We start from the raw sequence: 13,091 nt of genomic DNA on the forward strand, positions 1-13,091 counted from the left end.
GTGAATTTCTTTTAATAAAGGAACAGTAAAAGGTCATTTTGAAATCTGTTAGGTTAGCTATCTTTTACTTGAAATTGCATAGTAAGACAAATTATCTTTAAACCTGGTAAATGGAAATATAATCTAAATTATCTCAAAGCATAGTTTGGACAAAACCCTGGCAATAAGGGTTATGGCAGTTTTGTCCAAAGCTTAAACTTTTAAATGTTAGGGGGCTAAGTAATGAATTAATTATATGAAATTTAGCATACATAGCATGTATATAAATATGATTTTGTATACATTAGAGAATTTGATCATTTATGATGATCAAGTTTTCATTTGTATCCTGATAATTATCTCTAAACTTAGAACTTAGGTTTTATACCTGTCAGGTTTAGCCTTAAAAATATTAAGTTTGTACTGAAGTTATTTTAATATAGAAACAGGAACTCTTATTCAAAAATATAGTATATATGAGAAGAGTAACAATTTAATAAATCCCTTAAGGTGTATCATGAAATGAGATAAGCACAGTAAAAGGCCCAAACTAAAACGGGGGAGAATTTTTTTTAAAATAGCAGTTGCAGCCGGTTTGTCCAGTCCCTATCAAGCCAGACAGCCACCGGGAGTGGCAAGGTGGGGAGAAGGGTGGAGACGACTCAAAGGCGGAAGTGAGCTTAGATGCAGATAGCAGATAGTTAGGTTCAGAGAGAAGGCAGATGTTTAGGATTCCAATCCCTAACCGTCTTTGGGGGTCTGATGAATCCATAGAGGTGGTAGTAGGGCGTCCCCTAACCAGGACCTGTTTTTTTGAAATGGGTTAACTGAAGTTCTTGTACTTGGCCAAGATTTTTGTAAATTACCAAGAACTTAAAAGTCAACCCAAAGAGGAAAGAGAAAAGAACACTTTTTTAGGAGAGCTGGGAGTTGCCATTAGTTTTCAAACCGGCTCTGGCTGTGAGGCTTGCATAGTTATTTAAATGAAGGCTGACTGATGAATCGAGCTTCTAGTTAGCAATTAGAAGTTTACAGCTCAAGTTAGCCTTTGGATTTCAGTTAATTTTAGCAAGAAAGGCTGTTTGTAGCAGGACACTGATGCTAGTATGGAGAACATAGTGAACTTCATAGCTCTAGTTTAAGCACTCAGCAGGTCTTATAGTGTGATAATATCGTGTTACCTCCTTGTAAGACCCTGAATGAAGTAACAGCAGGTTTCTCCCTAAAAGGGAGGGGTTAGAATTTCTGCCGCTTATCATAGTCTGCCGGTAAATCAATTTCTTAAGGTTGGCAGCTTTTAGGGGTCTCCTAAATCTTTCCTTACATTTTTTAGGGGGCTTTATGGAATTAAGATAGTCTGTTGCTTCCTTATCTAAGCCTGTAAACTGATTGGAGCTGACTGAAGTGCCTTTTGTCTTAAGCCTATGTCCTGTAACTTCTATCAGAAGCTGTTTCTATTTGGGGGGGTATTCATAGCTACTCACCACTCCAAACGGGGGGTCGGTGTCCCTGGGATCTGCAGCATCCTTCGGTGAGGACTGACGAGTTAGATCTGTTCGTGGCGCCAGGTATCGGGGACTATAGGGGTTCAGCCCCTCGACAATCCCCTCCCAGGGTCCGGGAAGAATCTACAACCAGCTGATAATTAATCTTTGATGAGAAGAAATGAATCTATGTACATGAAACTCCTTAGTTCATACACTTTATTATTCTGTGATAGTTCTCTCTATATACAGCTTCTATTCTGCTCTCATGTCTAGCTCCTTTCTTGCCTGATTTCTCTCTCTATTCATCTACTGTCCCCTCTAGGTTCTATCTTAATTCTTTCATCTTAGTTCTGTCCCTTCTAGGTTCTCATCCATCTAGTTCTTTCCCCTATCAGCTCCTCTCCCATCTCCTTCTCTCTCTCATCTGGCTCTTCCTCATCTTGTTCTTCCCCATCTGGCTCTTCCTCATCTTCCATCTTGTCCCTCTAGTACTCTCTTCTAGCCCTTCAGTCTAGTTCTTCCCCATCTCAGTTTGTTCCTCTCAAGTTCTTACCCATCTAGTTCTTCCATTCTCTTTTCTCTTCTCCGTCCTGTGCCCTGGAAGTCCCGATATAAAAAGGGAGGGTCTGAGCTAAATTGTGTAAAGCTGTTACTTAACATCTACCTCACCTAGGTGGTGTCTCCTTGTGGCATTTCCCTTAAGTCAGGAGACTTGCATGTGGGCTGTTAGTCCTTGGAAGTGGGCGTCAACCTAGGCGGTGTCTCCTGTTAGTCCTTGAAAGTGGCTAAGGGAGATATCTGATTCCAGAGAAAGCCTTTCCTGAGGCTGTTCTCCAAATTCTTGGAATGTGTATGTCCAGAGAGTGATCAGTCCACACTATTAGCCCTTCTAGGAAAAGTCTATTGGGTAAACTATGAAGGCACACATGATTTTCACAACAGAATACAGCTGATATATAGTGACTTTGCCATAACCAGCTGAGTTCTTATGATACAGTCCTGTGGCCCGCAGCAAGTTACTTTGTGTCAGTTGGATATCTTTTATTCCATAATTGCAAAGTAGTTTTACAAACGGTTTAAGTGATCGCTTTTGTTGGTGAAAGTATTTGAATCTCCCCTTAACTCCTGTTTATTTTCTTTCCCCGTCTGTAGTCCTGCTTTCTTCCAGGCAGAGCTATGGATCAAAGAATTGTAAGTCATTGTTTTTGATATTTTTTCTTCTCATTTTATTTTCATTTAGAAGGAAATTAAACAACTCAGATTATCCTAATTGTTTTTACTCAATAAGAATTACCTATTTGCTACAGAGAGAGTTCCAGGACAGCCAGGGACACACAGAGTAACCCTATCTGGAACAACCAAAAACCAAAACAAAAAGAATTGCCTATTTGTACTCTTCAAGTATTTATTGGGTTTTTAAGATTCTCTTAGAGTTACAGTAGTTTGTTTTTTTCAGGTTTTATGTATTTTTATTTGATGTGTATGAGTGTTTTGCCTGCATGTATGTGTGTGCGTCTTGTGAAGAGGGTACAGGATCTCCTGGAACAAGAGTTACATTGTGAGCCTTCATATGGGTACTGGGAACTGAACCCAAACCTCTGCGGTTCTTAACCACTGAGCCATCTCTCCAGCCTGTTAGGAGATTTCTGTTTTCAGATTTCTCAACTGTGTAACGACTGCTGAAGCCAGATCGAATTGGGAACTCTTCCAAAGTTAATGCTGCATAAAGGAAAGTAGATGCCTTTATTTTGTCATTAGATAGACACTTGAGTTGTTAGGGAGTCTAAGAAATCATTGAAAGCATTTAGTTTAAAGCACCAAAACCTTTTCAGTTTTCCTTAGCCCCTGGTCTTTGTGAGTCTAAATACACAGTATTTAGCTGTAGCCTTGACAATATGCTGTTTTCTCTGGGGCTCAGTTCTGCTTTTGAATTTCTAGAGTTCAGCTTTCCTCACACCAGCCTTCTTAAGACACACGCTTTTGAATGAGACTATTTATTTACAAATACCCACAGAAGTCACACCTGTTATACTTAAATTACTCCAGTAAGCGTGATAGAATAGTTTAAATAACCACGTTGTTTTACTGTGTCTTAAAAACGTAAGTGTGCTGAGGTCTGAGTGAGTCTGTATACAGTGTGAGCTCTATAATGCTGGTTACCACAGTGATTGCAGAGGCGCGGTCGGGTATGGTCTGGCTGCGATGCAGGTATGATGCTGCTGCTCGTTTGTTTTCTAGAACGAGTGTCTATGACTCTCGAGCCCGGGAGAGATTCCGCCAGATTGAAGAGCAGAAGGCACTGGCACTGCAGCTTCAAAACCAGGTGAGGAGGACCGCCGAGGTGGCCACAGCCATCAGCAGCTTCAGTCACGGGGGATCTGGCACCCTCTTTGGCCTCCTCAGAAACCAGGCACCCACTTGGTGCACATGCGTACATGCAGGCAGAGGACTCACACATAAAAAATAAAAATAGGGGCTGGAGAGATGGCTCAGCGGTTAAGAGTACTGACTGCTCTTGCAAAGGTCCTGAGTTCAATTCCTAGCAACCACATGGTGGCTCACAACCATCTGTAATGAGATCTGGTGCCCTCTTCTGGCCTGTAGCCATATATGTAGGCAGAACACTGTATACATAGTAAATAAATTTAAAAAATAATAAAAATAAAATAAAAATAGATGAAATGTTTTTTGAAAAAGACTATGAAATAAATAGCACACCCAGGTTGAAACTGTTGGGGGTTAGCTGTGCTTGAGTGATGGCTGTGCGCTCATGTAGTAGCATAGCATTTATTGTAAATGGCTTATGTGCCAGACTGACTCACCTCACAGAAGTCCAGTGGTCGATTTCTTTGTCCTGCTTATTGTAAAGTTCTGTCTCCAGAGATTGCAGGAACAGGAACATGCAGTCCTCGATTCCATAGAACTGCACCTTCGTGTACCTCTTGAAAAGGAGATTCCTGTCACAGCCACCCAGGAAACCGTGAAAAAAAGTCACCAGCTAACTGATAGTGAAGACGAATTTCCTGAAATTACAGAGGTAAAATACACACTGAAAATTACAACTGGGTGGTGGTGGCGCACACCTTTAATCCCAGCACTCGACAGGCAGAGGCAGGTGGATCTCTGTGAGTTTGAAACCAGCTTGGTCTACAAAGCAAGTTCCAGGACAGCCAGAGCTGTTACACAAAGAAACTCTGTCTCAAAAAATCAAAAAGAGAGAGAAAAAGGGAGGGAGGGAGGGAGGGAGGAAGGAAGGAAAGAAGGAAAGGAAAGGAAGGAAAGTAAAAGGAAGGAAGGGAAGGAAGGAAGGAAGGAAAGAAAGAGAAAGAAAGAAAGAAAGAAAGAAAGAAAGAAAGAAAGAAAGAAAGAAAGAAAGAAAAGAAAGAGGAAAGAAAGAAAATTCCTACAGTATAGTGTAGTGGCACACACCTTTAATCCCAGCACACCAAAGGAAGAGGCAAGTGGATTTCTGCATTTGAGGCCAGCCTGGTCTACATAGATGTTCCAGGCCAGCCGGAGCCACATAATTAAATCCTGTCTTGAAAAAAAAAAAAATCTACAATTGCTTTTTGTTTAGAAAGGATGCTATGGGCAGTTCCAAACATAATTCAGTAGAGTATCTACATTTTAATTGTATTTGTATAGCTATACTTTTATTTGTATTATGCACCAATGTTTACTTATAAAAATGATTAAAAATTGTTAAGATGATTATGGATGGGTTTTAGCAACTTCAGTGAAAAAGCATGTAGTACATTTATATATTATATTTCAAAAAATAATTTTTGTTACTGGGTTTGGCTTGGGAGATTTTGGTGTGTTTTGAATTGAGCTCACCACTTCGTACATACTGGTTGCACCCCCAGGCTCACATAGGAAATCATTTGATAGCACATTGTGAGCTGAGAAGTACTATTTCTTTTTGTGTTTTTGTTTTGTCTTATTTTTTAATTAGCATACAAAGAAATGGGTTTCATTATGACACTTCCATACATTGTTTTTGTAATGTTTCTTTTTTGGTTTTTCGAGACAGGGTTTCTCTGGGTAGCTTTGCGCCTTTCCTGGGACTCACTTGGTAGCCCAGGCTGGCCTCGAACTCACAGAGATCCACCTGGTTCTGCCTCCCAAGTGCTGGGATTAAAGGCATGTGCCACCACCGCCCGGCAATGTTTCTTTTTAAGCAGTAATCATTGTGAACGTTTTGGAAGATACTTAGAAGTCTGTGTTTTAAAATCCGTGTCTTCATTCACACCTCTTTCAAAACACTGTTGGACCTGGGATGCACTTGGTGGCTATAGCAAGTTTGCTTCACTCGTACAAGGCCCTGGGCCCTGCATTTGATTGCCAGCACCATTAATACGAAAAAGAACTACGTGTAACCAGTGACCATCCCATCTTATAGTTGTACTAATTCCATAGTTTACCTTTAAAGTAAAATGAAATACAGTCTGTGAAAAGTGCATCTGACTAAAAGGTGCTCCCTTTGACTCCATGGCACCTTTGTGTCAGCTTCTGTTTCTTGAGGAACCGTTTGAACTAGAAATATAAAACGTAAAGAAGCCTTTTAAAGAGCTTGGAAGATTTGAGCAAAGGTTATTAAAGTCCTCAGGAGCTGATAGGAAACCAGAATCTGCACACTGTGTGAAAAAGAAAGAGAGGACTAGGAGGGTGGGAGGGAGTAACCAGGAAGAAAATGTTAGATGATGTAAACAGACCATGGTAAACCTTCGGTAGTTGACTATCGTAAGTACAGTCTGGGGACTGGTGAGAAGCCAAACCATTATGTTTGATCTTTTGTTTTAGGAAATGGAGAAAGAAATAAAGAATGTATTTCGTAATGGTAACCAAGATGAAGTCCTCAGTGAAGCGTTCCGCTTGACCATTACACGCAAAGATATTCAAACTCTAAACCATCTAAATTGGCTCAACGATGAGGTAATCTTGCACTTACTTATATGCAAATAGTAAGTAAATATTAAATGAAAACTAAGGGCATCATCTCACTGTTTCTCCAAATGTGGTTTAGATGACACCTGCATCTGAACCCCTCTCCCAGGCCTCTTTGTATGAACAAATGTGGTGCGGAGAAGGGAGGCCTTCTGAAATGCTTCTGTGTGCTTTACAGGCTAAGTGCTCCTGATTTCATCTGCTGTTGTACATACTGAGGGAAAGGCTGTTCACACAGAGGTATTCTCACTCGGCTTAAGGCTCCTGCTCTGCAGTTCATATAGCTGAGCAAATATTTAATGTCTGACCTGTCTGCAGCATGAGGGAATACTTGGGATCTCTAGGCGGGAAACAGGTCTACTTCCTTTTCCTCGTCTCCTGGCTTTAGGTTACTTACATTGTTCGTGATAAGCTTTCTGAAGTAGCCTTCATTTGTTCATGATGTTTTTAAAGATGATAGTAAAAACATTAAATTGTTTTTATGTTGTTGATATGTAGCAAGAGGGGGAATGACTGCACCTCCCAGTTCCAATTAAATAGAGTAATTAAGGCATGATCTTTAAATTGACCTGTCTTCACCCTAGACTTTTAGAAACCTATTTTACTTTAGAAGGATTTACTCCTACTTTTTATTTATTATTATGTGCATATGACAAGTTGAGCATGTGAAAAAACAAAGCACAGGAAGATGAAGAAATTCCCAAGGTCATAGATGTTACAGTAACTAGCAGAGTGGGGCTCAACCCAGGCACCGGTGGTCACTGTAGGCCACTGCCTCAGAGTCTTGAATTGGATCTGTTGTGGGATTCGATGTATAGAACTTAAGACCATGCATCGTGCCCAAGATATTGATTTCCTCGGGGCCAGCGGAACTGCTCCATTGTCTGTGGCGGTGTGTAGTCTAGAAGAAAAGAATTTCAGGGGCCTCTCACTCCTTGAGTACTATTTTGACTAGCAATGATAAGGAACACATGATTTGATGTCTGTTAGAAACCTCACTCATATCTTTTGGCTCCTCGGGTAATAGAACACTGGATTAAATTGTAATGGAGAAGAGCTCACCAAATTAACGAGGAAAAAAAGTCAACAGTAATCAAAAATGTTCTCTTATAAATTATTTTTGGTCTATAATCATTTACCATTTCTCTTTTTCCTGCCACTGCTGGAGAAGGAAGTCAGTTATTCCAAAAGGACTGTAGCCTGTTGGTTATAAATCGGGCAGAGCCTAGGGGGCAGCAGTGAGTAGGATATGAGCTGAATTCTTGCCCTCTACTGTGGCAGTTTGCTCAGAGAGATTCCTTACAGAGGCAGCATTCATCAGGGCCTGTTTTCCCTTCCCCAGACCCACCAGAGGCTGGAGTTGGAGCATGGAGAGTTAATGGCAATGACATGATTTAGGACAGATTTGGGGAGGAGAGAGTCCTTCTCCTTATCCCTACCACACCTGCCTAGAATGTTGGGAGGAGTGCTTTTCTTCTGAGTTCAGAGTATTAACTTTCAAAGCAGGTGGAAAGTCATACTTTCAAGATAATAACAAGAACTATTTTAAGAAGCACCAATTTTAAAGTATCATATTTCTTAGGCTTAAATGGCCAACATTTTGATGAACTATTAAATATGCTTAAATTCTGATATTTATTTTACAGATACTTTTCTTTTTCAATTATATTTTTTCAATTCTATTCTCTCAAATAAATATTCTTGTAAATAACCATTTTTGTTTTGTGTGTCCTGTCAGTATTCTAGGATATATTAAAATTCTCTGTAAATAAGGTAACTCATAAATTATTCTTACCCTGGAAAAAGTAAAATAAAAGCTAGGTAAAGAAAGGAATCAGATTTAGTTTTTAAAGAAAATAAAATCCTCAGTTCTCCAGAAGAAAGGAAGGGAGGGAAGAGGGAAACCCAGGGCCAGCAAGATGGCCAAGCAAGCAGAGTTGTTGGCTGCCAAGGCTGGTGACTGCATTTGATCCCCAAGACCCACAGAGTAGAAGAGAACCAACTGCCACAAATTGTCCTCTGACCTCCACTCATGTCTGCCATGTGCATCTGTGTCCATACATACATGTAAATAAATAAGTGTAATAATAAAAATAAATAAAATCCAAAAATCCTGTATTTGGGATATCTATAAAGCTATATGCTATTTTCTTTTCTTTTTTTTCTTTTTTTTTTTTTTTTTGAGACACAGTTCTACATAGCCCTGACTATTCTGGAACTATGTAGACTAAACTAACCTTGAACTCAGAGATCCACCTGCCCTTGCCTCCACAGTGCTAGGATTAAAGGCATGAACCACCACTCCTGGCCCTTGATCTCTTTTTAAAAAGAAAAATAGAACTTCATGCCTGTTTATTCAGTAGATTTTCAAAAATGAACTTATTAAATTCTGTATAGCTTCAGAGAACTAATTTGAGATTTTTACTGCCACATTAGGAAACCAAACTTCTCAAAAACAGACTTTGGAAACAGACTACCCTGTAAAGACCAGGTACTATAAAGGACTGATAAAATTGATACTGTAGGTGAGAATTTCTATTCTGGATCAGTAAATCAGTCATTAATAATGTCTAAAAAGAAGAAAGAGGAAAGAGAAAACATACCTGCAGAAGTAGATGGAAAGTAGGCATGAAGAAACAAGCATTTTCAAATGGATGTCAGTACCAACAATTACTAAATCCTAGAGATTGACTTACATGACTTCTAAAATCATTCAACTTTAAGAGTCTGTGTTAATCATTCTGATAAGAGGGCTGTTTTAGGTTAATTGTTTTTTTTTGTTTGTTTGTTTTTGTTTTTATCTTTTTTGCTTCTTTGAAGGCCTGAGCATTGTTTGTTTTTGTTTTTTAAACTGTAAGATAAATTTTTATTTTATTTTATTTTATTTTATGTGTGTAGGTGTTTTTCCTGAATAGATGTTTGTGCACTACACATGTTTAGTGCCCAGAGACCAGAAGAGGGTGCTGGATTCCTTGAGACTGGAGTTAGAGACTCTTATGAGCCACTATGTGGGTGCTGGGAATTGAACCTGGGTCCTCTGGAACCCATGCTCTTAACTGCTGAGCCAGCTCTCCAGCCCCTTGGGCATTGTTTTATAGATCATTAAATAAATTTAGAAATACATGGAAATAATTTAGGTATTTGTACAGATAAAACTGGTTTTGCTTCTGTTCAGGATATTGTGAAAGGGAAAGGTTTACCCTTTCAACTTCCCTAGTATACTAAAAAAGAAAGAAAAAAAACCAACAATTTTCATGCATTGCATGAAGGTAATACAGCAGTGGTCCCTGAGAGCAGTGAGATAAAGGGGGTACGCTATAGTTTATAAAAACCTGGTGTGGAGGTACAGCAGTGGTCCCTGAGAGCAGTGAGATAAAGGGGGTACATGCTATAGTTTATAAAAACGTGGTGTGATACGGCAATAGACACCCAAGTTGAAGCATGGAAAAAGAAAGATGGCAGGATCGCCAGTGAGTCCCAGGATGTTGTTAAGCAGCCTGAGTTTGCGATTGGAGTCCCAGAGGCATTAGCAATGTCTATAAAAAACTGTTTAAGAACTAGCGATGGAAGGTGTCCTGAACTTGAAGCCAGGAACTGACATCTATGAAATTTAAGATATCCAGAGTAGAAGAATGTCATGCTAAAATGGATAATTTTAGCCAAATACCAGCACTAAAGAGAAAACTAATCAGTGCAGAGACAGACAGACAGACAGACAGACACAGACACATTAAGTGCAGAGGGACAAAGAATAATTTGTTAGGATCCACACAGGCCCTGAGACATAGAGGACAAACATTATCGTAAATATCCTTTCCGAGTAGGCTCTTCTCTCCTTTACTTCTTATCCCTTGTAATGTGTGCGCGTGTGCACATACCAGAATGCATGCGAAGTCAAAGAAGACTGCCGGGAATTGCTTCTCTCCTTCCACCTGTGGGTCCCAGGGATTGAACCCAGGGTGTCAGGTTTGGCAGCGAGCACCGTTACTCAGTAAGCTGTCTAGCAGCCTGCTGAAAGCCATGCTTTCTTACATAGTGCTGATAGACCATTGCCAGCAGACAGGTACTGAAGACGTGTTACTTGTCCTTCAGGCACAAAAACATCAAGTGAAAATGAGTCTGCAAAGGCGTGAAGAGATTGGGAGTGTTCTCATCTCTTAACAGAACGTTGACTAAAGCAGCACTCAGCTGCATTGTCTTAGTGGAACTTATGTAAGAAGTAGATGTTTGATAATTGTAGCACAAAGGAGAAAACAGAATTGAAGTTCATGCTAACTACCATCAGATTCTCCCTTCTATATGTAGTAGTATAATGTTATGAACATAGACTGATAACCTAAGGATAAAGACCTACATAATTCAAATCTAGAGCAGTGACTGAAAAACAAAAGCAAAAGTATAGTTATAAGCTAAAGTGCAATTCAAAGATCCAAAAGAAGGAAAAAAGATAAAAAAGAAGAAATGCTATGAACATAAAAATGAGTCTGGTAGTAGATTTAACTCAGCCTTATCAGTATCAAATCAAAATGATCTAGACCAGCCCTGTCCGGTAGCGCTACAATGTGAGCCGTGTATCTTACTTTAAATTGAGTGGTAGCCATTTTTAGAGAGGGGCTAGATGTGGTCCAGTTGGTAGAATGCTTGCTTTGCACGCATGAGGCCCTGGCTTGGACCTCTAGCACTAGAAAGAAGAAAAGAAAAAGAACTATTAAAAGTTAACTCTAATTTAATGTTTTATTTAACCCAGGTATATCCAAAATATGTCATTTTTGGCTTATAGTCCATATTAAAATATTAATGAGTTATTTTACTTCCTCTTTGAAGTAGGCTATAAATTTTACATCTTCATTTGTAATAGTCATAAATTAACCTTGGCTAGTTGCTATCATATTGGACAAATGTAAGTGAAAGAAATAAGAAAGCATTGGGTTTCAAAGTAGAGATTGTTAGACTGGGTAAAAGAAGATTGTCTATAAGAATCGTCCTTCGTGGGTTATAAAAGCTGCACCCCGCGCACGTCTCGGGCGTCGTCTTCCTTCCTTGCCGTGAGTGTTTCTCGGAGACCTGTGACTCGGCCCTGCTGATTTCAAGATGTCTACAGGAAATGCAAAAATTGGGCATCCTGCCCCCAACTTCAAAGCCACAGCTGTTATGCCAGATGGACAATTCAAAGATATCAGCCTAAGTGAATACAAAGGAAAATATGTCGTATTCTTCTTTTATCCTCTTGATTTTACTTTTGTGTGCCCCACTGAGATCATTGCTTTCAGTGACAGGGCAGAAGAATTTAAGAAACTCAATTGCCAAGTGATTGGAGCTTCTGTGGATTCTCACTTCTGTCATCTGGCATGGATTAATACACCCAAGAAACAAGGAGGATTGGGACCCATGAACATTCCTTTGGTATCAGATCCCAGGCGTACCATTGCTCAGGATTATGGAGTCTTAAAGGCTGATGAAGGTATCTCTTTCAGGGGCCTCTTTATTATTGATGATAAAGGTATCCTTCGACAGATCACTATAAATGATCTTCCTGTTGGCCGCTCTGTGGATGAGATTCTGAGACTAGTGCAGGCCTTCCAGTACACTGACAAGCATGGTGAAGTGTGCCCTGCCGGCTGGAAACCTGGCAGTGATACCATCAAGCCTGATGTCCAAAAGAGCAGAGAATATTTCTCTAAGCAGAAGTGAGCAGTGGGCCATTTTTCTGCCAGGCTGCATTGGTCAGCCAGAAGAAAATTTCTTGTACTCTATATTCGTGCTTAAACAAAATGTGGTGTGATTCAAGACATCCCTTTCCTACAGTACTGGGGTCGGTTAGCCTTTCTTCCACTATTGGGAATAGCCTGAGGTTTGTTGTGAGTTGCAGAAATCAACCTGTTGTTCTTTTTTTTTAGTATCTATTAAACTTGATCTCTGAGAAAAAAAAAAAAAAAAAAAAAAAAAAAAAAAAAAAAAAAAAAAAAAAAAAAAAAAAAAAAAAAAAAAAGAATCGTCCTTCCCTGCACTCCTAGGAATTGAACTCAGAACCTGGGAGTGTTAGCCATGTGCTCTGTAGTGAGCCACACACCAACCATACAAGATGCTATTCTGAACGTAAGGATACAGATAGGTTTACGAATTAAAGGATGGGAAAAGTTATACCATACAAGCACTAATTTAAAAAAAAATGAAGTGACTGTTAAAGTATTCGAAGTTTATTTTACAGTGAGAGCTGTTAGCAGTGATAGGAATCTCACAGTAATAGAGGTCAGTTTGCCCAGAAAGCTTCACAGCCTAAATGCGTAGACACTTTCCTGACACATTGAAACCGTGAAGCAGCACTGGGGGAGGTCAGAGGAGGAGGAAGAAAGCTGTCATACTGCTGAGCGGGCTTCCCGCACTCCGCTCTCCCTCCCTAACTGCTAGATACGCAGAACTCAGTCCAGGGTGAAGCAGCAGCGTGACCGTCCGTCCCTGCTTCGTTTGTCCTCCCAAGAGCCTAGTCCCCAAAGCGTTGCTAACCATGAATTTACATGGGCGAACTGGAAACGAGCAAGACGATGTGTCTGCCCCTTTTGGGGGGTGGTGCGGGGGTGTCTACTTTGTTTACAATCCCGTACTGATTATTACCGGTTGTTTTCGAAGTAAAATAATCCTGAAATACTAGGATGTGGTATTTGTGACTTCACTTGGGAA

At 40.0% G+C, this 13,091-nt stretch overlaps 2 protein-coding genes across 5 annotated transcripts in view; both read left to right on the top strand.

The window, feature by feature from the left end:
• The window catches only part of Senp1 (SUMO specific peptidase 1), a 70,552-nt gene that overhangs the window by 44,085 nt on the left and 13,376 nt on the right, over positions 1-13,091 (top strand). For all 4 annotated transcript variants that reach the window (XM_059247213.1, XM_059247214.1, XM_059247215.1 and 1 more), the window contains 4 exons: positions 2,619-2,657; positions 3,705-3,789; positions 4,348-4,503; positions 6,270-6,401. In XM_059247213.1, coding sequence (XP_059103196.1) covers positions 2,619-2,657; positions 3,705-3,789; positions 4,348-4,503; positions 6,270-6,401 — 412 coding nt within the window. The remainder of the gene's footprint in view (positions 1-2,618; positions 2,658-3,704; positions 3,790-4,347; positions 4,504-6,269; positions 6,402-13,091) is intronic.
• Positions 11,404-12,334, top strand: LOC131896536 (peroxiredoxin-1). Its single transcript, XM_059247217.1, has one exon. It carries the CDS (start codon positions 11,505-11,507, stop codon positions 12,102-12,104), a length of 600 nt encoding a protein of 199 aa, XP_059103200.1. The 5' UTR covers positions 11,404-11,504; the 3' UTR covers positions 12,105-12,334.

Source organism: Peromyscus eremicus, chromosome 20 (assembly GCF_949786415.1).
Source record: "Peromyscus eremicus chromosome 20, PerEre_H2_v1, whole genome shotgun sequence".
In the NCBI taxonomy this organism is placed as follows: domain Eukaryota; kingdom Metazoa; phylum Chordata; class Mammalia; order Rodentia; family Cricetidae; genus Peromyscus; species Peromyscus eremicus.

What these genes read in the sequence shown, in the direction of transcription:
- LOC131896536 (XM_059247217.1), top strand. Translation starts at nt 11,505, where the DNA reads ATGTCTACAGGAAATGCAAAAATTGGGCATCCTGCCCCCAACTTCAAA.